Below are 22,489 nucleotides of genomic sequence, written 5' to 3'. Positions count from 1 at the left end.
TCCAAAAGTTAGGCTACTTCCTCCGATAGTGAACATATTTCTTCAGTGTGTTTTCAGAGTGTCCATTTGTGTTGAAATCGAATCTACTCTGTCCTTTAAGTTTTCCTGAGTTCTTGCAAGTTGCGTAACCGAATCGGTGGATGCAACTGAGTCCATTTTAGCTTGCAAGGTGTCGTGATTTTCACGAACAATAGTTTGCAGTTCTTTTATGGCTGCTTCGTGATTCTGTAATGCATTTTCATGCCGCGAAAAAATAGGTTGAAAATGCTCACATATTTGTGTTTTTACGACATTACAGATTTTTTGACATTTCGATTCAATGTTATGTAACTCAGTAGTTAAATCTTCACGTGTTTGTTCAAGTGTGATGTCTAACTTCCGAAGATTTCATTCCATTGTGTCTAACAGTTGCTGTTTTTCTCTCTGGTGTTGTTCCATTGTGTCTAACTTTTGAAGCTTTTGCTGTGTTTGTCTCTGATTTTGTTCCATTTGCTGCATTAATTGCAATAATAATGTATTAGTGTCTGGAATCTGTATCTCTATGCTTTTTGGCGGCGCATTTTCACCGACAACATTCACATTTTGACAAGCAGAAAATGTGTCTTGACTCATTTGAGAAAACGGTGAGGACCCAAAACCTAAGTCTACAGCATTTGCAATATTGTGTTCTGTCATTTCGGATTCCTGAGATGAGCTGTTGCCGACCGATCGATCGATAATGGTTTTCTGTTCACTACTTGTTTCATTGTCTACCATTTGCAAATTTTAACAGTCCTATACTCAGATATAGTCTTTTAATTGTATTTACTTTTTAATTATTTGTACCTTCAACTAATTGTTTTTGTAACTGTATTAACTTTTTAATTATTTGTACCTGCAACTAATTGTTTTTGTAACTGTATTAACTTTTTACTATTTTTTGTGTCTTTAGCTGTAGCCATTGCTTAGTTTTAGTTACTGCTAATACTTTTTTCATTTTCTCAGTTTATTCTCTTCCATTTTGTATAGTTCTATTCCAATTATTAGTCTCTCCTTTAGTTCATTAGTCAACCATCTCTTCGGTTTAAATTGTTCATAACAAAAATCACTATCAGTATCACTTTAGCAAATTTAAATCTAATTGTAGCTTCCTACGATAATCACTACCAGTATCACTCTAGTAAATTTCAATTTAATTCTAGCTTCCTACGATACTCTATTAAATATTAAGCTTACTTCTCTCTGCTGGCAGCATCGGCCTCTTAAATCACTCCCCTTTCCCTTATTCCCACCCTAAGCTGTTTCAAATACTCTAATTACATTTTTCCTCTTACGACATAGGATACTCAGTGACACACAGCCGTCACCATTTTGGTCATATTCTCCCTGCACCGAATACCACTAATCCATCTTCTATACTCCCGCAACCTCAGGAAATCTCTTGCAGTCGCCTTTCTTTCGGCTCTCGCGGAGTCACAAACAGGGCGCGCAAAATCTCGGACACCCCTGTAATATGTCACTTGGCGGAAGCACTGGCCAGTGCCCCTCGCGGCAGGTAGTGCCTAACAAAGGGACAAACCAGTCTGCCACCCTACTCCAGGCTGCTCAGCGGAACGCGTCCGAGCTTTTAGCGGCTCACTGCAACATTCAGTCTTTACCTGCACATTACGAAGAACTTAGCCTCCTCTTCAACCAACTAAACTACCACGTAATCCTCTTATCCGAAACGTGGTTGAAACCACACATATCCTCCGCATCTATTTATCTCCCAGGGTACACATTTCTTAGGGCAGACAGATCAAAAAAGCGAGGTGGCGGGGTCGGCGAATATATACGAACAGATCTCAAAGCGAAAGTCTTATGTACGTCAAATCCAGCTGAAGAAAAAGAGGCTGAATTCATGTTCATTGAAATAAACATACAAAGTCGGAAATTCTTGACTGGCGTCGTGTACAAGCCGCCAAAAATAAGCTCAATGAGTTCCTTCCAGTCGGAATTACATTCACTTCAGTGTCAATACGAACATGTCATCGTAATGGGTGACTTGAACATAGACCTGCTAAGAGACACTCCCTCCGCAATAAACCTAAGAAGATTGTTTAGTTGCAATAGCATGAACATTCTTTCATTACAACCTACACACCATACGGCACACAGTCATACTCTTATAGACGTGATCGCAACGAAACAGACTGACAGAGTAAGAGATGTTGGTCAATCATCGGCCCCTGGCCTCTCAGCACATGATGTAATATTCCTGGCCTACTCTGTGCAGCCCCCAAGGATCAAATCGCGTTACGTAACTTGTAGGAACATGAAACGTATTGACCTTGACGCTTTAACAGCCGATTGCTCAGAAATCTCATGGCATCAAATAATCAGAGAACCTACAATCGACGGCAAAATTAATGAACTGGGTGATAAACTCACTGCCCTCTATGACAAACATGCACCTGTGCGCACAGTCCGTGTAAGAAAATCTCCTGCTCCATGGCTGACAGCTGAATTACGTCAAATGACGACTAATAGGGATGCTGCCCACAGGCGTTTCAAGGCAGATCCGAAACCCGAGCGTTTCGAAAAATATAGAAAGCTACGGAACAGAGTGAAACAATGCATTCGCAATGCCAAAATCAGGCACGCTCGCTCCCTTGTATTCAGCGATCTGACACCCACGACTCTATGGAAGAATCTCCGTAGCTTGGGGGTCGGAAAGGCAAAATCGGAAACTACTTTTCATGTGTCAGCTAACGAATTAAATGAATTCTTCTCTGCACCTCTGAATACCAGCACGGCTGATAATTACCGTCCATAAGAATCCCCAAACGGGATAACTAACAATGATACCTTCCATCTAAAACATGTAACAACAAATACGGCAAGAAAAGCAATAATGAGAATCTCTTCTGATGCAATAGGCAACGACACTATCGGTATAACCATGATTAAGAATGTTGCCGATATCTTAGTACCTGTCTTAACTGACACATTTAATTTTTCCCTCGTGAACGGAATACACCCCACTGCATGGAAAAGAAGCATAATTCGACCCATCCCTAAGATCGAAAACCCGCAACTGCCTAGTGATTACCGACCAATTAGCATACTGCCTGCTGTTTCCAAAGCACTTGAATATATTGTTTATGACCAAATCACTGAACACTTGCATGAATTCAGTCTATATGACAAATTTCAATCCGGTTTCCGTAAACATCACAGCACAAACACTGCTCTAATTAAAGTAACTGATGACCTGAAATATGCCATCGACAATCGAAAGGCAACAATATTGACGCTACTGGACTTCAGCAAAGCTTTTGACACTGTTAACTTTGACATATTTCTCAGAAAAATGCAACAGCTTAATTTCTCTGATAGTGCAATGAGATGGTTTGAAAGCTACTTAAAAGACAGACAGCAATGTGTTGTCTGCGCAAATGAAAAATCTTCCTGGAAACATGTTTCTTCGGGTGTGCCACAAGGATCAGTCTTAGGACCACTTTTGTTTTCTTTATATGTCAACGATATTTCGTCGGTTTTGTCCTCCTGTAAACATCATTTCTATGCGGACGACCTCCAGCTCTACCTAAGCGTCAGACCTGAAGACGTAAACACTGCAATCGCTCTGATGAATGATGATCTGTCTTCAGTAGTGACATGGGCGAAAAACCTGGGGCTTAAATTAAATGCAAAAAAGACGCAAATAATCTTAATAGCCCATCAGAAATTAATAAGTTCAGATTTCCGCGAACGGCTACCTCCTATTCTGCTCGAAGGTACTCCAATACCATATCAGAAAACAGTGAAGAACTTGGGTGTAACTTTGGACGAGCATCTCAACTGGGCGGAGAATACAGTCGCAGTGTGCCGAAAGACGTCTGCTTGTCTCTATGCTCTCAAAACGTTTCGGAACATATTCCCACAGGACTTGAAACGCCAGCTCGTGCAAGCACTCGTTCTACCGAACCTCCACTATTGTGATGTGATTCAACAAGGCATGAGCAGTGAAAACAAAAGACGGCTAGAGCTAACCATGAATGCCTGTGTGCGTTACACCTGCAACATTCGCCGATATGATCATGTCAGTGCTTCATACTCCGAGCTAGGGTGGCTGCGGCCGGACAAACTGCGTGACTACCACACTCTATGTCTACTTCACCGACTCCTCATCGCGCACGCACCCCAGTACCTAGCTTCAGAGATTAAAAACCTGTCATGCCATCATAATCGAAACACGAGGTCACTCTTATCTGGTATCCTAACTGTGCCCACTCACAAAACAAAAACTTTTGCAAACTCCTTCTCAGTTGCCGCTGTCCGCCTCTGGAACAAACTGCCCCTTACCTTGAGGAAAATTCAATCTCCTGTTGCTTTTGAGAGGAAGTTGAAGCATTTCCTACTATCATCCGCATAAAATTCTCCACAAAATTAATGTGCAAGGCCAATCCTCTCATCTGTCAAATAGCAAAGCTAGCGTCTCCTATCTTGCTCCTGAGATGCCTTCCTCTTCATCTATCTCTATTAGCCACGCAGTCTCGTTTCCTTTATATTTTCCTTAATTATGTTTCATCATGTCTCTCTATTCTTCTCCTCCCTTCACCATGAGTCTCCCTCATACTCCCTGCTGCCAGCACTCCTATCTAAAATCTTTCTCTTCAATAATGTATTTTTCGAGGTGTACGTTTCTAATTGTTTATCTCACTTTTTGTATTAGATGTAGTTTAACATGCCTACTAAAACATATGACTGTAAAATAAGTAGAATGCCTGGTTAGATGTAAGAGAGGGCCTGATGGCCCTAATCTTGCCAGGTTAAATAAATAAATAAATAAATAAATAAAAATTATTTGCCGCCCTCTCCATTTCCTTATGCACAATTACCAAATTACTACTTTGAATGTCTGTTAATTCACTACACAGTGGTGCTGATAAGCTACGCTCGTCGTCACTATTATTTCTCAGTTTACTTTGGAGCCTAGTGTTACGTTTTTCACACGCCATTATTGTCACAATATTTCACACGGTAACACATAAAAGCACAATAAGCACAATTTGAAGAGCAAAAATATGAGAACCCATTAACATAGCACTGAAAATAATATCTACTTAATTGCAAGTGCAGCAGCGAAATACTTGGTGCAAATCTATGTGCATGCCACAACTGTTTAACTGTACAACAATGAAAGACTAAAACTACAAAGAAGATTCTCTCTACAATTACACACTAGCAATATACAAAATCTACACTAATTACACAAACTACAAGAAAAAATCAGAAGATTCCAGTGAGGTATCCTCAGCTAAGGGTCGACATATGAAACGTCCCCTTCGAACAATTATACAAAACTGTGCTTAAACTGACACACAATATTTTTAGCGCAACGCAATCTGACTTTCAAAAATCCCTACAAAAGAATGGCCCTGAGTAACATTAACCTATACGTTTCACAAATCACTTACCTCACAAAAATCTTCGTTACTCAAGCTACTGCAATACAGCGAGCGCCACTACTGCCAGCTAAATAAAAGATTCCAACTACTGAAGGCACTAACTACTGATAGGCATAGTTAGCAAATGAAAGATTTTGATAGAGAACAAACAATGTATTTACCTTACTAGTGTTCAAAAGTCATAATGTATATAGCAGTTCATGACATCCAGTCTTACAAATTTCAAAACTCCGCCATCTCTCTCCCCACATCCACCACTGCTGCCGGCTCACCTCCTACTGCGCAACGCTAGGTGCTGTTAACATCCATCTGCGCAACACTACAATGTCAGACAACAATGCAAACTACCTACAGACTGCGCATAGCACAGCCAGTGATTTTTCATACAGATCGCTACGTGGCGTTACCAATATAAAAACATAAACAGCCTAGTTACAGTCATAATAGGGTTGGTTGAAGATGGAGGAATGGAAATAAGACAGACGATATCTTCGAGTGATGTTGCCAAAGATGGCGGCTTGATTTTTCTATGGGTTTACGTAGAGTTTCCACTTGTCACACTTCTGAACCAGGAGATTGCTGACTGGAGGAAATTGAAAGTTTGGCAGTGTGATGGCAGTTGCTTCGCCCACACCCTGCACTACGATTTAAAATTAAGCAAATTAAAATGTGCGCACTATACGTAGGCACACGGTTTGTAAATCACTTGGCTGCTGCACTCCCTTCTTCTGAACTGACAGTAACTGCAAGACTTCAGGCTGCCAATTCTTTGTATCTGACCACTGCCACTAATAATACCAATAACAGTAATACGGTGTAGGTCATGTAACAGTGTAGTAGCCATTACGCAGTTATGTTGTGCTGTCTATTAGTTCGTTTATTTTATGTACATAGACTAAAGCGACGAGAGAAAGTTTGTACCCAGGCAGGGAATCGAACGCGGGTCTCCTGCTTACTACTAAGGTGCGTTAGGCACTAAGCCAGCTTGGCATAGAGGTTTTCACAACTGCATGGATTACCTAGTACTCCTCCCTCATCGATCCAATTTCTCACTGCCGCTCCAGGCTACTTCAAATTCCCCTTACACACGAACTGAATTGCCAAGGCTCTCCGTGTTCTGTAATAGCACCTCATCATCGATCGTCAATGGGCGACCCAGCCAGACGCCTAGGTGCAGTACTTATACAAATGAATTGACACAATCTCAGAGACTTTAATGGTCTCATACAGGTATGATATGATACTGCATGAAGAGTTTGACAGAGCACTGTAAGACCTGAGTCGAAACAAGGCCCCCGGGCAGACAACATTCCATTAGAACTACTGTCAGCCTTGGGAAAGCCAGTCCTGACAAAACTCTACCATATGGTGAGCAAGACAGGCGAAATACCCCCAGACTTCAAGAAGAATATAATAATTCCAATCCCAAAGAAAACAGGTGTTGACAGATGTGAAAATTAGCGAACTGTCAGTTTAATAAGTCACAGCTGCAAAATGCTAACACGAATTCTTTACAGACGAATGGAAAGACTTATAGAAGCCGACCTCGGAGAAGATCAGTTTGGATTCTGTAGAAATGTCGGAACACGTGTGGCAATACTGACCCTACGACTTATCTTAGAAGAAAGATTAAGCAAAGGCAAACCTACGTTTCTAGCTTTTGTAGACTTAGAGAAAGCTTTTGACAATGTTGATTGGAATACTCTCATTCAAATTCTGAAGGAGGCAGGGGTAAAATATAGGGATCGAAAGGCTATTTACGATTTGTACAGAAGGCAGATGGCAGTTATAAGAGTCGAGGGGCATGAAAGGGAAGCAGTGGTTGGGAAGGGAGTGAGACAGGGTTGTAGCCTCTCGCCGATGTTATTCAATCTGTATATTGAGAAAGCAATAAAGGAAACAAAAGAAAAGTTCGGAGTAGTATTAAAATCCATGGAGAAGAAATAAAAACTTTGAGGTTCGCCGATGACATTGTAATTCTGTCAGAGACAGCAAAGGACTTGGAAGAGCAGCTGAATGGAATGAACAGTGTCTTGAAAGGAGGGTATAAGACGAACATCAACAAAAGCAAAATGAGGATAATGGAATGTAGTCGAATTAAGTCGGGTGATGCTGAGGGAATTAGATTAGGAAATGAGACACTTAAAGTAGTAAAGGAGGTTTGCTATTTGGGGAGCAAAATAACTGATAATGGTCGAAGTAGAGAGGATATAAAATGTAGACTGGCAATGGCAAGGAAAGCGTTTCTGAAGAAGAAAAACTTGTTAACATCGAGTATAGATTTAAATGTAACGAAGTCGTTTCTGAAAGTGTTTGTATGGAGTGTAGCCATGTATGGAAGTGAAACATGGACGATAAATAGTTTAGACAAGAAGAGAATAGAAGCTTTCGAAATGTGATGCTACAGAAGAATGCTGAAGATTAGATGTGTAGATCGCATAACTAATGAGGAGGTATTGAATAGAATTGGGGATAAGAGAAGTTTGTGGCACAACTTGACTAGAAGGAGGGATCGGTTGGTAGGACATGTTCTGAGACATCGAGGGATCACCAATTTAGTATTGCAGGGCAGCGTGGAGGGTAAAAATCGTAGAGGGAGACCAAGAGATGAATACACTAAGCAGATTCAGAAGGATGTATGCTGCAGTAGGTACTGGGAGATGAAGAAGCTTGCACAGGATAGAGTAGCATGGAGAGCTTCATCAAACCAGTCTCAGGACTGAAGACCACACAACAACAACAACACAGGTATGCTGAGTACATAGATTGAACCGACGAGTGAAAATTTGTACCAAGGCCAGCAAACGAACCCAGGTCTCCTGCTTACAGGTAGATGCGCTAGCGGTACCGTTGTACCCAGGTGGCTTAGTGGCTTAGCGGCTAGCGCACCTGCATAGTAAGCAGGAGACCTGCGTTCGACTCCTGGCCTTGCTACAAATTTTCACTCGACATTTGAGTCTGTATACATCAAATCATATCTGTATGACACAAGTAAAATCTCTGTAATTGCATGCTTCCGTTTGTAGGTCCCTTTTTTTCTTGCAAAATGAATAGTGAGACAATTTCTGGTCTACTGCGACGAACACGATGGTCTACTCTATCGGTAGTGCCATGTGGCCGTCTGAAGTTCAGTCTTCTATATTCCTGTGGCAACCGCTGCCAGCAATCACGTACAGCGGCTACATACCTGCCAAGTCTTTCTGCAGTATCACGGAAGGATCATCCAGCTTGTCGTAGCCCTATTGCATGACCACGTTCAAACTCACTGAGGTGTTGTTAATGACGACTTTGTCGCCTTGAAGGCATTCTTAACTAACATCAACACACCGCGTTCAGTCTCAAAGGAAAGTAACGATCACGACCGTTTCAGCGAGTATTTAAAGCGAGTATGATTTGCATCATCATGATTTTCATCATCATGATTTGTATCATCATAGCAACTAGCGCCACTCCTATGCGACTGACGCGAAAGTTGAATGGACATCATCTTTCAGATGTAGAAACACGACAACTCCATCTTGGTATTGCGATTTTTTTTCGCGTCAGTGTAAATACACTGTCCGTAGAATGGCAGGAACAAAAACGTGCCAGTAATGTGGGGAGTCAACGGCAAATCACACTTGATGACAAGTCGAACAGTACTGCGCCGTAGGATTCCCGCAGTGAATCGAACCACTACTGGCTGTGTGCGTGACTTGGCTCGAAGTTAGGTATCAGCTGCCGTTACGCAAGCGGGATCTGCCTAGTCACGCCGAGTTGTCCTTACGCCATGAGTAATGTGGCTCTGACACACGCCTGCTCTCTGTCATGATAAGCAAACTTATCACCAGGTAAATATTTCTGTCTTGCTTCAGAAAGCTGCTACAAGTATTTTTGCGCGTTCTTAATCTTTCTTCTTTATTTCTTCTGAAAAACCCATCCATTAGCCACAGGATAAACGAAAACTACTTCTCATCGTGATGTGGTGAATATTTCTCTTCCACTTGCTGATATACGAAAATACTGCATCATCGTTGTGAAACATTACGTTAGGTTACAAAGTTTTTCTTGATTGATATTTGAAGGATCAGAATCGCAAGCTCTTCGGTCAAGCGAACCCTTATTAGACTTTTAATTGACTTACGAATAAAAAGAATGCGATTTTTCTGTGATTCTTAGTGAAGTAGTTGCCTCAACTGAGTGCTGAATCATGAAAAGATGTGAGTCATTTTAGATTTATTTTACGTAAATCACTTTCTGCGACTATTATTCGTGGTTGAGATCTGATATCAGGCAATATCTCCGGCCAAGTTTGACACCTTTCTATTGAAATAAAACATTTACACTCATTTTTTTTTAAAACTTACGAGTAATAAATAATACCTAATACGCAAAAAAAGCCCATGTATTTTAAAGTTAATTACCAAACTAATAGATACTGCGTCAATGAGACGACTCGGTCTGCTTTTGTCTCTCAACCCTTTTTACTATGTTTTAATCTTGTGTTGGTGCGCCCCGGTAGCTGAGTGGTCAGCGCGACAGACTGTCAATCCGAAGGGCCCGGGTTCGATTCTCGGCTGGGTCGGAGATTTTCTCCACTCAAGGACTGGGTGTTGTGTTGTCCTAATCATCATCATTTCATCCCTATCGTCGCGCAAGTCGCCGAAGTGGCGTCAAATCGAAAGACTTGCACCAGGCGAACGGTCTACCCGATGGGAGGCCCTCGTCACACGACATTACACCTTGTGTTGGCAAATGCACATTGCTTCAATTTCATTGTGGTTAACACTTTTCATTTCTACCGTATCTGAAAGTGTAAGAAAATAATATGTCTATAAATTAATGGACACTAATCAATCAAGATTTTATAAAATGTTTTAGTGTGGTTTCTTTGCGAAGTCCAGAAAATTGTATTTTAATTCAAGTTTCATCATCTGATATTGCTCCTTCAGTCATTAGAAATGGTAATCGAACCCAGCCGCTTCCTTATCGATTTTCAATAACATGAGATATGTCGTTATTAACATTTATTGCGAATGGCTAGTGAAGTCCACCGCCACTCTACGATCAGCAAAAGAAATTAAAAATGGCGTGAAGTGCTGATGGAACTTAGGGAATACGGAGTTGAAGACGTGATTATGACATTCAGGAAAATGAAATAGACGCAGGGGGAAATGTAGCAAGCCGAATAGATGATAAGTGGCCAAAGTGAGTTTCTTACTTGATTCGAAGAAATATTAATATACCGAAACGACGGCCTAATGGAAGGTGGATGGATCGCGTCAGGGAAATCTTAGCAGCAGCATAACTGGATATCAAGACTGCAATACATGCCAAACGTAAAGGAAGTCATTAAACAGCTGTGAACATAGTAAGATGTAACGAATGGTGCTCTTCAGATAGTACGATGCGATTCTTAACTGTTTTCAAGACATCGAGGTCCCATGTTGGCGATGCTGCTTGACACAATACTAAAGCGCTACCCGCCAAGCAGCGGCATTACAGCAACCGGCTGAACGAGTAGTCAGATATGTATTGCGTTCGAGTGGCATCTTTTTTCCTGATCTTCCATCAAAAGCTTTTATCACTACAACAAAGCATCTTTTTTCGGAAAGGAACAATAATGTCAGTAATAATAATAATCGTGATCATTACGACATATTTGTAGCGATGTATTGCCGGCCGGGGTGGCCGAGCCGTTCTAGGCGCTACAGTCTGGAACTGCTTGACCAATACGGTCACAGGTTCGAATCCTGCCTCGGGCATGGATGTGTGTGATGTCCTTAGGTTAGGTAGGTTTAAGTAGTTCTGAGTTCTAGGAGACTGATGACCTCAGAAGTTAAGTCCCATAGTGCTCAGAGACATTTTGTAGCGATGTATCATCGAGGTATAATACGGATCAGAGATGAAATGGACATGTGTTTGTCGATACATTCACGTAGTGTATCGCAAATCCAGCTCGCGTTATTCAAAGCTGGAACAGTCTGGCATGATTTGACTGCGATGCAACGTGAATGGATCGATAAATAACTAATCATATCATCACAATTTCTATTATAAACTATCTGATCAAAAGCATCTGGATATTTATTAGTGGACATTAATATAAACTGTGTTCACACTTCGCCACTACGACGGCTTTAACTCTGATTGGGACACTTTCAATGAGGTGTCTGAATGTCTGTGGATGAATGGCAGCCCATTGCTGCTGCAGAGCCGAAACCAGACAAAGTAGTGATGCTGGACCATGTGGTCTGGAGTGAAATCGATGTTGTGACTCAACCCAAAGGTGTTTTACTGCGTTCAGGTCGGGACTGTGGACAGGCCAGTCCATTTCAAGAATGTTACTTTCCACAGACCATTGTCAACAGTTGCTACTTTCTGTCAGGGTGCACGTGTGGTGTAGATTCACGCAGTCTGTAGCACAGTTGTCATTTGTTTGGGGCCTTTAGCGACATTGGAGGGAGTGCAGTTATGCGCCAGCTATCACTTGTGACACATCATGAGAGTAGATTTCTGTCAGTTTTTATAGTTTATACTCAAATTAGCAGTAGTAGTAGTAATAGGATGCAAAGGGTGCATGCATGTTGCGTGCGGACGCAGGAGGAGCTGGTAGCAGTTCCCGAACAGCTGAAGAGGTGTCGGCAGCGATCAGTCGTCTGCAGACTACTGCCTCGATGTCTAGGAGCGGCGGAGGATCTGGCGCGTCCACACAGAACGCCGTTACGTGTCACTTGTTTCGCCCAAGGGCCCTGCTATCGAGGCACCATGTAATGGAGCCGACGCGTGTAATTCACCCTCAGCGCAGATTAATGGGCAAGGTGTAACGCGTCCGCGTCGCTCGCGGTGGAGATTGAATATGGGGATTGGCAGTCTCGCCTTACTCGTTGCCATGTGAGTGGACAGAAGGCCGCTAGCCCAATCAGGCATACGGGGAGAGTATTTTACTAGTTATCGGCAGCTCCAATGTTAAGCAATTTGTGGTACACCTTAGTAAAATAGCGCCCAGAGTCGGAAAAGTGTACTCGATCGATATGCTACCTTATTCGAGGTACGAAGGAGGCCCTGCCTGCCCGCTACAGTCTGGATCCGAGCGACCGCTCCGGTCGCAGGTTCGAATCCTGCCTCGAGCATGGATGACTTAACTTCTTAGGTCATCAGTCGCCTAGAACTCAGAACTAATTAAACCTAACTAACTTAAGGACAGCACACACATCCATGCCCAAGTCAGGATTCGAACCGTTGACCGTAGCGGTCGCTCGGTTCCAGACTGTAGCGCCTACAACCGCACAGCCACTCCGGCCGGCTGTGTGATGTCCTTACGTTAGTTAGGTTTAATTAGTTCTAAGTTCTAGTCGACTGATGACCTCAGAAGTTAAGCCGCGTAGTGCTCAGAGCCATTTGAACCATTTTGAACCCTGCCTGCCACTGTCGAGATTGCAGGGTGCACTCAAATATAGGCTGTGGTTCATGACGACACCAATGGCATCTGTCGTTTGGGTTCTTGAGGCTATCACCAGTTCATACAGGTAGCTGGCGGAAGTAGTGATGGTTACTGGCGTAGCAGAGCTCACATTATACAGCATTGTACCCAGAACTGATCAGACTTCTTTGGTTTCGAGCCGAATGGTGGGACTCTACCAGGGGCGATGTCGATTCTGTGACGATCTTAGTTGCAGATATGTGCACCTGTGTTACGGAGTGGATAATTGTAGGCTTCTTCTTGATAGACCAGGGGTGCACTACACACATGAAGCAGCTACCAGGTAACGGTGTACTTGTAGAGTATGCATGGCTCTTTTATTTTATTTTACTATTTTTAGGCCAAACGGTAGTTTGAAGTGCTCTGGTGAAGTCTCAACAGTCGAGCGAGAGAGCGAAATCAGACTGTGTTCCGCTGTATCACTCTGCACTGCTCCTTGACCCTATTGAACTTACTCCTGACTGAAAGTGGAGCGGTGGGTCCCAGCTTCAGCTCGGCCATCTGGCCAACTGAAAAGTCATTGCAGAAAAGTTTCCAAAGGTCGATCTGTTTCAAACAAATTTTTGCCATGTGGTATGACATGAAGTAGGGTGCTGCTACACTGGGCGAAATTGAATGGTATGGGAGGGAAGTGTCAGAATCTATTTTAAATGTATTCGAGCATGCATCTCACAAAATTTAATTTAATAACATTGTTGTAAATGTGCTCAGAAATTTCGGCTATGCATCTAAAAACAGTTTTTGTAGAATTTTAAGAAACCACGAATGTTTCATGCACATAACATATAAGCGAAAGTTTAAAGGAGTAAGATCATTAACAAAAAATGGCCCTTCAAGAGGAGACTTCCACTAACAGTAAATGTGAAATCAGCTTGAAGAACTAAATACGGTAGAAATGTGTGAAGGTAAGTGAAAGAGTGTACAGTGTGGTGGTACATCATCTAATGCTCTACCGCTGTGTAATCTTGCCACCTCTGGACTGTACGCTGAAGTATGTTACGCAATCCGTTTTCATGCATATTAATGAATTTTGTGTCGTTAATTGTTATTTAAAATAGCCACAAATGTTTACTGTTGCTTTTATTTCTTACGTGCTCCACAAAGATGGGTCTTGTGGATGCCATGCAAAGTGTTTTCGAGTCATGGGATCACACTGTAACTAGGAGAACATCCTGAAGCTTTATCAAGAAACCTAGTGTTTGGTGTTAATTTTAAAAAAGCTGAAATATTCATGCTTTCTTTATATCAGCTACACTTAGCCACGATTTCTTTCACATACATTCCCACTGACTTAATGTTTAGTTATGTGGTAATTACTTGTACATACATATCTATATAAATAAAACTGTAAATATTCGGTTGTACGAACTCGTCAGTCTCCGAAAGTTCTTCATTAATTGCTTTGAAATTTTGACACAACGTCGCATTCGAATACGCTCCCTGTGTTTACAGAGGTTAGTGCAAGTTGCTGTGCAGTTATATTGCCTTATCTCTGGCCGCTATACTTACTTACTTGTTTAGTAGGTTGACTACACAAGCCGCAATCACTGTTTGTCCTCACCAGTCAGCCTCCCCTATCTTCTTCGGCCCACGTATTCTTCTGCAACTGGTCCCATCATAATCTCAGACCCCGTTAATCCACCTCACAAGGGGACCGTACTAACACCCCCTCACTCATTCCATTCATACTGACAGGGTGTGTAGAACACACCAGGACTTCACCTTATGTAAACAGGGAGACGCAACTCTCAACTGTTTTCAAGAAAATCGAGTTAAAATTTTTTAGGAGTGCTTATACTCTTTTTGTGGTCGGAAATATGTAAGCAGCCCGCAGCCAAGCGAGTAAGAGCTCAGTTTCATAAGAGGGAGGCCTGTAGATCGAAGCTCGCTGCCGGTACTACTTTTTTTGAGTTACCTGCACCAGTATTCGTTGATACGCGGCGTACTACGCCGAAAACCTCTGAGACGACTGAAAACCGTTTATAAATGTAAAAGAAATTTGTTTTGCAACGGACAACCTGTAAACAAAAATGCACAGGCAGCAATTCGGCGTTCATTACATGTGATGTATCTCGAATTAATTATTGTTACTCGTTGTTTCTAGAATCAATATCATCCAGATTCTTGCACTGCTCCGTGGGTTGCGCATTATACTTGTCACAGAAGTAAACAAGATGACTATACTGATTTGATTGGAAGATCTCGTTTTCAATCTCCTTTTATTCGTTTTTTGAGGATACAGATTAGGAAAATAATAAATGAATGATTAAATATTGACAACTTGCGTGGTCATAATAAAATTATGTGGGAATGAAAAAAAGAACTGCCTACAGCAAAATTCGATCCACAGACCCCACACTTAGGAAACTTAAGTACTTACTGGCTTGGCTGCGGACTCTAACGACAGTGGTCAACTACGCTTATAAGCACGTCTACAATTTTCAAACTCGGTTTGATCGAAAACGGTTGAGAGTTGCGTCTTGCTGTTTGTGTATGTTAAAGTATGTCTTGTTCTACCACCTGCCTGATGACATAGTCTTCTTGACTCATTACATGCTCATACTACTTCAATCTTCTCTCCTTAATCAGTGCCAAAATGTTCATCGATTTGTACAACTACAGTTCACGACTTTTACTTTTTCTCCAGGCATCTCCATACTTCAGTGGGCCAAAAATTTGGTTCAGATCAGCATTCTAAAATGTCAAGAGCTTTCTTTTTATCTTTTGGGCCAGAGTCCAGATGAGTGCTCCATATAGCTTCCTATAGCAGCAAATGATAAACTGCGCAGAAAGTACGAAAATATTTAATTGGATATTTTTACTAGATGAAGATAAAATCATTAGAGCAACTTTTCCATGTAAGAAGCAGTTTATACACTCCTGGAAATTGAAATAAGAACACCGTGAATTCATTGTCCCAGGAAGGGAAGGGACACATTCCTGGGGTCAGATACATCACATGATCACACTGGCAGAACCACAGGCACATAGACACAGGCAACAGAGCATGCAGAATGTCGGCACTAGTACAGTGTATATCCACCTTTCGCAGCAATGCAGGCTGCTATTCTCCCATGGAGACGATTGTAGAGATGGTGGATGTAGTCCTGTGGAACGGCTTGCCATGCCATTTCCACCTGGCGCCTCAGTTGGACCAGCGTTCGTGCTGGACGTGCAGACCGCGTGAGACGACGCTTCATCCAGTCCCAAACATGCTCAATGGGGGACAGATCCGGAGATCTTGCTGGCCAGGGTAGTTGCCTTACACATTCTAGAGCACGCTGGGTGGCACGGGATACATGCGGACGTGCATTGTCCTGTTGGAACAGCAAGTTCCCTTGCCGGTCTAGGAATGGTAGAACGATGGGTTCGATGACGGTTTGGATGTACCGTGCACTATTCAGTGTCCCCTCGACGATCACCAGAGGTGTACGGCCAGTGTAAGAGATCGCTCCCCACACCATGATGCCGGGTGTTGGCCCAGTGTGCCTCGGTCGTATGCAGTCCTGATTGTGGCGCTCACCTGCACGGCGCCAAACACGCATACGACCATCATTGGCACCAAGGCAGAAGCGACTCTCATCGCTGAAGACGACACGTCTCCATTCGTCCCTCCATTCACGCCTGTCGCGACACCACTGGAGGCGGGCTGCACGATCTTGGGGCGTGAGCGGAAGACGGCCTAACGGTGTGCGGGACCGTAGCCCAGCTTCATGGAGCCGGTTGCGAATGGCCCTCGCCGATACCCCAGGAGCAACAGTGTCCCTAATTTGCTGGGAAGAGGCGGTGCGGTCCCCTACGGCACTGCGTAGGATCCTACGATCATGGCGTGCATCCGTGCGTCGCTGCGGTCCGGTCCCAGGTCGACGGGCACGTGCACCTTCCGCCGACCACTGGTGACAACATCGATGTACTGTGGAGACCTCACGCCCCACGTGTTGAGCAATTCGGCGGTACGTCCACCCGGCCTCCCGCATGCCCACTATACGCCCTCGCTCAAAGTCCGTCAACTGCACATACGGTTCACGTCCACGCTGTCGCGGCATGCTACCAGTGTTAAAGACTGCGATGGAGCTCCGTATGCCACGGCAAACTGGCTGACACTGACGGCGGCGGTGCACAAATGCTGCGCAGCTAGCGCCATTCGACGGCCAACACCGCGGTTCCTGGTGTGTCCGCTGTGCCGTGCGTGTGATCATTGCTTGTACAGCCCTCTCGCAGTGTCCGGAGCAAGTATGGTGGGTCTGACACACCGGTGTCAATGTGTTCTTTTTTCCATTTCTAGGAGTGTATGTACGTGCAACAGCAATGCTTCAGAAACAAAGTATTCATTTTTGAGAAAATAATTCTGAGTATTGGGCCACTTCATTGTAACTACTGAAACAGCTAAATTGTCGATGTTTCAACCGACTTGCTGCGATTATCTCCAGGGCGGTTCACAGCTGCGGTGTTCGTTGATGCCCAAGTAGCACGGCTAGATATTTTGAATGTGAAATGCTAAGAGCGTGGCGTACAACTACGTTTACGCTTCTTACATAGCGTCGTAGCACTTCAGATGGAGACCATCAACACGCGAACCTGGACATCACGTTATTAGGTTTCAGAAATTTCATGCAACAGAAGTGCAGAAAGACTGCAGTACGGGTACTATCTAATCGCTGAGACTCAAAACTACAATGTCGCTACGAAGGGGCGAGATAAGGAGGGTTAATCATCGGTCGGAGATTCGGTTGCGTATCTGCAGGCGGCTGCGGTTCCGCCCGTTGCTGTGACGCATCTGCCATGTATCACGCGTAGGAAACGAAAGTGGAAGGGGGACTGTTGTGACGAAGCACATTTGCGAGGCAGCTGGAGGCCAAGACTATAAAAAGCGAGTTGCGCTTCTCCGCAGCAGTCAGAGAGGACACGGCAGGAGGCGACGCATCGAGTGACAACGATGGGTATAGAGACGTACGCGGGTCGCGTTGCCCTGGTGACGGGCGCCAGCTCAGGCATAGGAGCCGCCATCGTGCAGGCGCTGCTCAGGAAGGGGCTCAAGGTGGTCGGACTCGCAAGGAGGGTCGACAGGGTCAAGGTAGGCATCTCGTAGGAAGTTTATCCGTAATTCTACAAGTATACAAGGGGCTATACTTCCTGACACATTACAGCTGTGTTTCAGACCTGTACTCGAACCTTGCCTTTCTCAGGCTAAGCTATCCGGGCAAGACCCACAACACACCCTCCCACGTCCACTTCCGCCAGTACCGCTCTGCTGCTTTCCAGACTTCATACAGTACCGGCCATTAAAATTGCTACACCAATAAGAAATGCAGATGATAAACAGGAATTCGTTGGACAAAAATATATTATACTAGAACTGACATGTGGTACATTTTCACGCAATTTGTGTGCATAGATCCTGAGAAATCAGTAACCAGAACAACCACCTCTGGCCGTAATAAGGGCCTTGATACGCCTGGGCATTGAGTTAAACATAGTTTAGATGGCGTGTACAGGTACAGCTGCCCCTGCAGCTTCAACACGATACCACAGTTCATCGAGAGTGGTGACTGCCGTGTTGTGACGAGCCAGTTGCTCGGCCACCATTGACCATATGTGAGATTTTCACTCTGCAGCGGAGTGAGCGCTGATATGAAACCTCCTGGCAGATTAAAACTGTGTGCCGGACCGAGACTTGCCTTTCGCGGGCAAGTGCTCTACCAACTGAGCTACCCAAGCACGACTCACGCCCCGTCCTCACAGCTTTACTTCTGCCAGTACCTCGTCTCCTACATTCCAAACTTTTCAGAAGCTCTCCTGCGAACCCTGCAGAAGTAGCACTCCTTAATGAAAGGATATTGCGGAGACATGGCTTAGCCACAGCCTGGGGGATGTTTCCAGAATGAGATTTTCACTCTGCAGCGGAGTGTGCGCTGATATGAAACTTCCTGGCAGATTAAACCTGTGTACTGGACCGAGACTCGAACTCGGGACCTTTTAAAAGGAAGTTTCATATCAGCCAGTGCACACTACGCAACATGAGGTCGTGCATTATCCTGCTGAAACGTAGGGTTTCACAGGGATCGAATGAAGGGTACAACCACGGGTCGTAAAACATCTGAAATATAACATCCACTGTTCAAAGTGCCGTCAATGCGAACAAGAGGTGACCGATAGGTGTAACCAATGGCACCCCATACCATCACACCACGTGATACGCCAATATGGCGATGACGAATACACGCTTCCAATGTTCGTTCACACCGCGATGTCGCCAAACACGAATGCGACCATCATGATGCTGTAAACAGAACCTGGATTCATCCGAAAAAATGACATTTTGCCATTCGTGCACCCAGGTTCGTCGTTGAGTACGCCATCGCAGGCGCTCCTGTCTGTGATGCAGCGCCAAGGGTAACCGCAGCCATGGTCTCCGAGCTGATAGTCCATGCTGCTGTAAACGTCGTCGAACTGTTCGTGCAGATCGTTGTTGACTTGCAAACGTCCCCATCTGTTGACAAAGGGATCGAGACGTGGCTGCACGATCCGCTACAGCCATGCGGATAAGATGGCTGTCATCTCGAGTGCTAGAGATACAAGGCCGTTGGGATCCAGCATGGCGTTCTGTATTACCCTCCTGAACCCCCCGATTCCATATTCTGCTAGCAGTCATTGGTTATCGACTAGTGCGAGCAGTAATGTCGCGATACGATAAACAGCAATCGCGATAGGCTACAATCCGACCTTCATCAAAGTCGGAAACGTGATGGTACGCATTTCTTCTCCTTACACGAGGCATCACAACAACGTTTCAGCAGGCAACGCCAGGCAACTGCTGTTTGTGTATGAGAAATCGGTTGGAAACTTTCCTCATGTCGCATGTTGTAAGTGTCGCCACCAGCGCCAACCTTGTGTGAATGCTCTGATAAGCTAATCATTTGCATATCACAGCATCTTCTTCCTGTCAGTTAAATTTCGTGTCTGTAGCACGTCATCTTTGTGGTGTAGCAATTTTAATGGCCAGTAGTGTATATTTATTCATAGCCAACAGCCTTTCACACTGCAGCGGAGAGTGCACTGTTTTAAAATGTCCCGTCACATTAAAAGTACGTGTCCAACCTGGACTCTAATCCGAAGCTTTGCGTTTTGAGACTTTTACCAACTGGGCTGTCCAGTATACAGTTTTAATGTTTGAAGTAGTTTGAAAACATAGAACGTTCCTTTGCAGAGTGGAGTATTCATTTTTAATATAGTTCTGTAAATATTGCAGATGAGATTTTTGTGGAACCTCGTCTACACCACTGCTACATTGTGTAAGGTATCACTTGGGGTTGAAGTCTTCAAGTGACGCACTCTACTGATTCCATAGCGCATTTCACATTGCTGTATCCAACAAAACTTGGATTATCGAGAAAATGAAAATACAAAGGCTGTCAATTTGCTATCGCCATACCCATTGATGAGAAGGAAAGAGAGCTCTATACATTCTGATATGCACAGTAAACGTGTAGTGAACTGCTCAGGTACACCACTTGCAGGCAATAGAATGAAAGTATAAATGGAAAGCCAAAGATGGGAGTCCAATCCATGTGGCATACAGCAAAACCAGTGCTTAACAGTATTGGTTAAAAACAGCCTTGGTTGCAATTTTAGTATTGGGCCCTTTGGCTACACTGTCTAAAGGATCGTTCAAGGAAATACGAAATTAAGTTCAACCTTAAGATGCCTAAATAAGGCGAAACGCGTAGTTGAAAAATAAAAAAAACTAAAATTGCGACCAAGACTGTTTTTAACCAATAAAGATGGGAGTGGTCATGGGCATCCGCAGAAATTTTTCAGTTGTGGGGGCAAGGGAAGAGGGGGAGAAGCAAAGCTCTAAAATAGCCATTTTTGGTATAAATGAATTTGTCAGTTTCGAGACATGTCACGCCATAAGAACCCAATTATATATATTTAACCCAAAAAACTTACTGTATTGAAGTGAATTGATGGTTATCCACTCAACATATGAAAAAAATGTTATCCAAACTGGGATGGGGGCAGAGTGAGGGGCAGGTGACTCCCCCCCCCCCCCCCCCTCCCGCCTCCTCCCCACGTGTTTACGCCTATTGGTGTGGCTGTCAAGCTTTTTTTCAAAACATGTCTCTGTGCAGGGTGGAGAACTGTGTGCTTCGGCAGACACTTTATTCACAGATAAGCAAAGGAGTTAAGAATGCGTTAGAAACGTGAAACGATAGACGTGTTTGTAGTTTCTTCACGAGCAGTTTGTTGAGTCTTGGTTGAGTGCACAAAGTTGCGTCAGAGAGTCGCGATCGGAAACCCTTTGCGCTGATCACATTGAAGGGGCGGTGACATGGACCGCGGCCTGAGCGGCATTTAACGCACCACAGGGCTAATCTCAAGGCACTGGTGACGGTGCGGGGACACAGTAAAAGATCACCATTTATCAGTAAAAGGTCAGTTGCGGCACTGTCTAACCTCAGCTGCAAGGCTAATTCAGAGGTGCCTGCCGCTGACAGCTGCTGTTTCTCGACAGACAGTACATCGGAGGCTCAGAGCATAGTGCAGTTTATGAAATCTCAAAATTTTTATTCATAATTTTTTATTATTATTTCTTACGTTCGCGATGATCCGCCCGCCTAGTCACATGCGTTTTCGCGGTGCTTCCGGGACTGTGACGGCGCACCGTCCTCCCGATCCCATCCACTCGGCGTATCAACGACGAGCGTCGGTATGCCGGCAAGCCTTGACGTGACTTTTAGGCGGTTTCTCACATTCGACTAGATGGGACGCCTCAGTAAACATTTCGATCATACTTTCACGTAGGACAGCGCTAGATGCAGACAGATGGGACATACGAATTCCGTCCTGGGAGAGAGCGTGTAAAATGACCTTTTTTAAAAAAATAATATTATGAATTTTTAAATATGTATTTGGAGAGAGAGAGAGAGAGATTGATTTTTGATTGAGATTTTTACTTTAAGTTGTAACTGGTACCTGAATTTTGGGTTGCTGCCTCCTTGAATGATCAGCTTCTGCACCAGTTGTTGACGTATTGCAATTTGGAGGAAGTTATTGTTCTTTAAGGTTTAAAATACGATTCTATTAGTTACTTGGCGGTATTGCGGGTAGCTCTGAGCCCAAGTTCTCGTAGATTTTCATACCTAAGGGACCACTGTTGTAAGTAAGTAAGATCAAACATCAATCTGCTTTTCGTGAGAAAAGGAGATTGCTTGGCAGACAAACTTCCTTCAAACTACACGTCCCACTACATTAAAATTGGTCAGTTGAGCTGAGCACCATACTATTGTACAAGAATATAACCCAATTACTGTAATTAAGAAGTTATGAGAGGTTGTTACTTATTGAATGGAAACTATAGAGAATGCATTTCTTTTCTTGTATTTTAGTGAACTTTGTACACTTACAATTTTGTCGACTGATAGACGGCAACGACAATGAAGTTCCACTCCTTTTCCAAAAACAAGATATTTCTGGTCTTCACTTCCAAAAATTTTGTACAAATAAATGTTTGGCAACTCTTACACATACTTCACTCGGTTTTATCACTAGAATACCAGTTTTCATTAAATATAGCAATACGTTCTGAGCGACGGCC

The 22,489-nt window shown here is 43.8% G+C and overlaps 1 protein-coding gene across 1 annotated transcript in view; it reads left to right on the top strand.

Annotated features, from left to right (window-relative positions):
* Positions 1 to 17,789: 17,789 nt before the first annotated feature.
* LOC126336670 (dehydrogenase/reductase SDR family member 11-like) overlaps positions 17,790 to 22,489 on the top strand; it is a 34,355-nt gene continuing 29,655 nt past the window's right edge. Inside the window, exon 1 of the mRNA XM_050000617.1 lies at positions 17,790 to 17,965. Within this exon, the coding sequence (XP_049856574.1) occupies positions 17,828 to 17,965 (138 nt within the window). The 5' untranslated portion in view covers positions 17,790 to 17,827. The remainder of the gene's footprint in view (positions 17,966 to 22,489) is intronic.

Source organism: Schistocerca gregaria, chromosome 2 (genome assembly GCF_023897955.1).
Source record: "Schistocerca gregaria isolate iqSchGreg1 chromosome 2, iqSchGreg1.2, whole genome shotgun sequence".
Lineage (NCBI taxonomy): Eukaryota > Metazoa > Arthropoda > Insecta > Orthoptera > Acrididae > Schistocerca > Schistocerca gregaria.
Note: the sequence above shows the minus strand (reverse complement) of the source record. Positions and strands in the feature narration are given on the sequence as shown.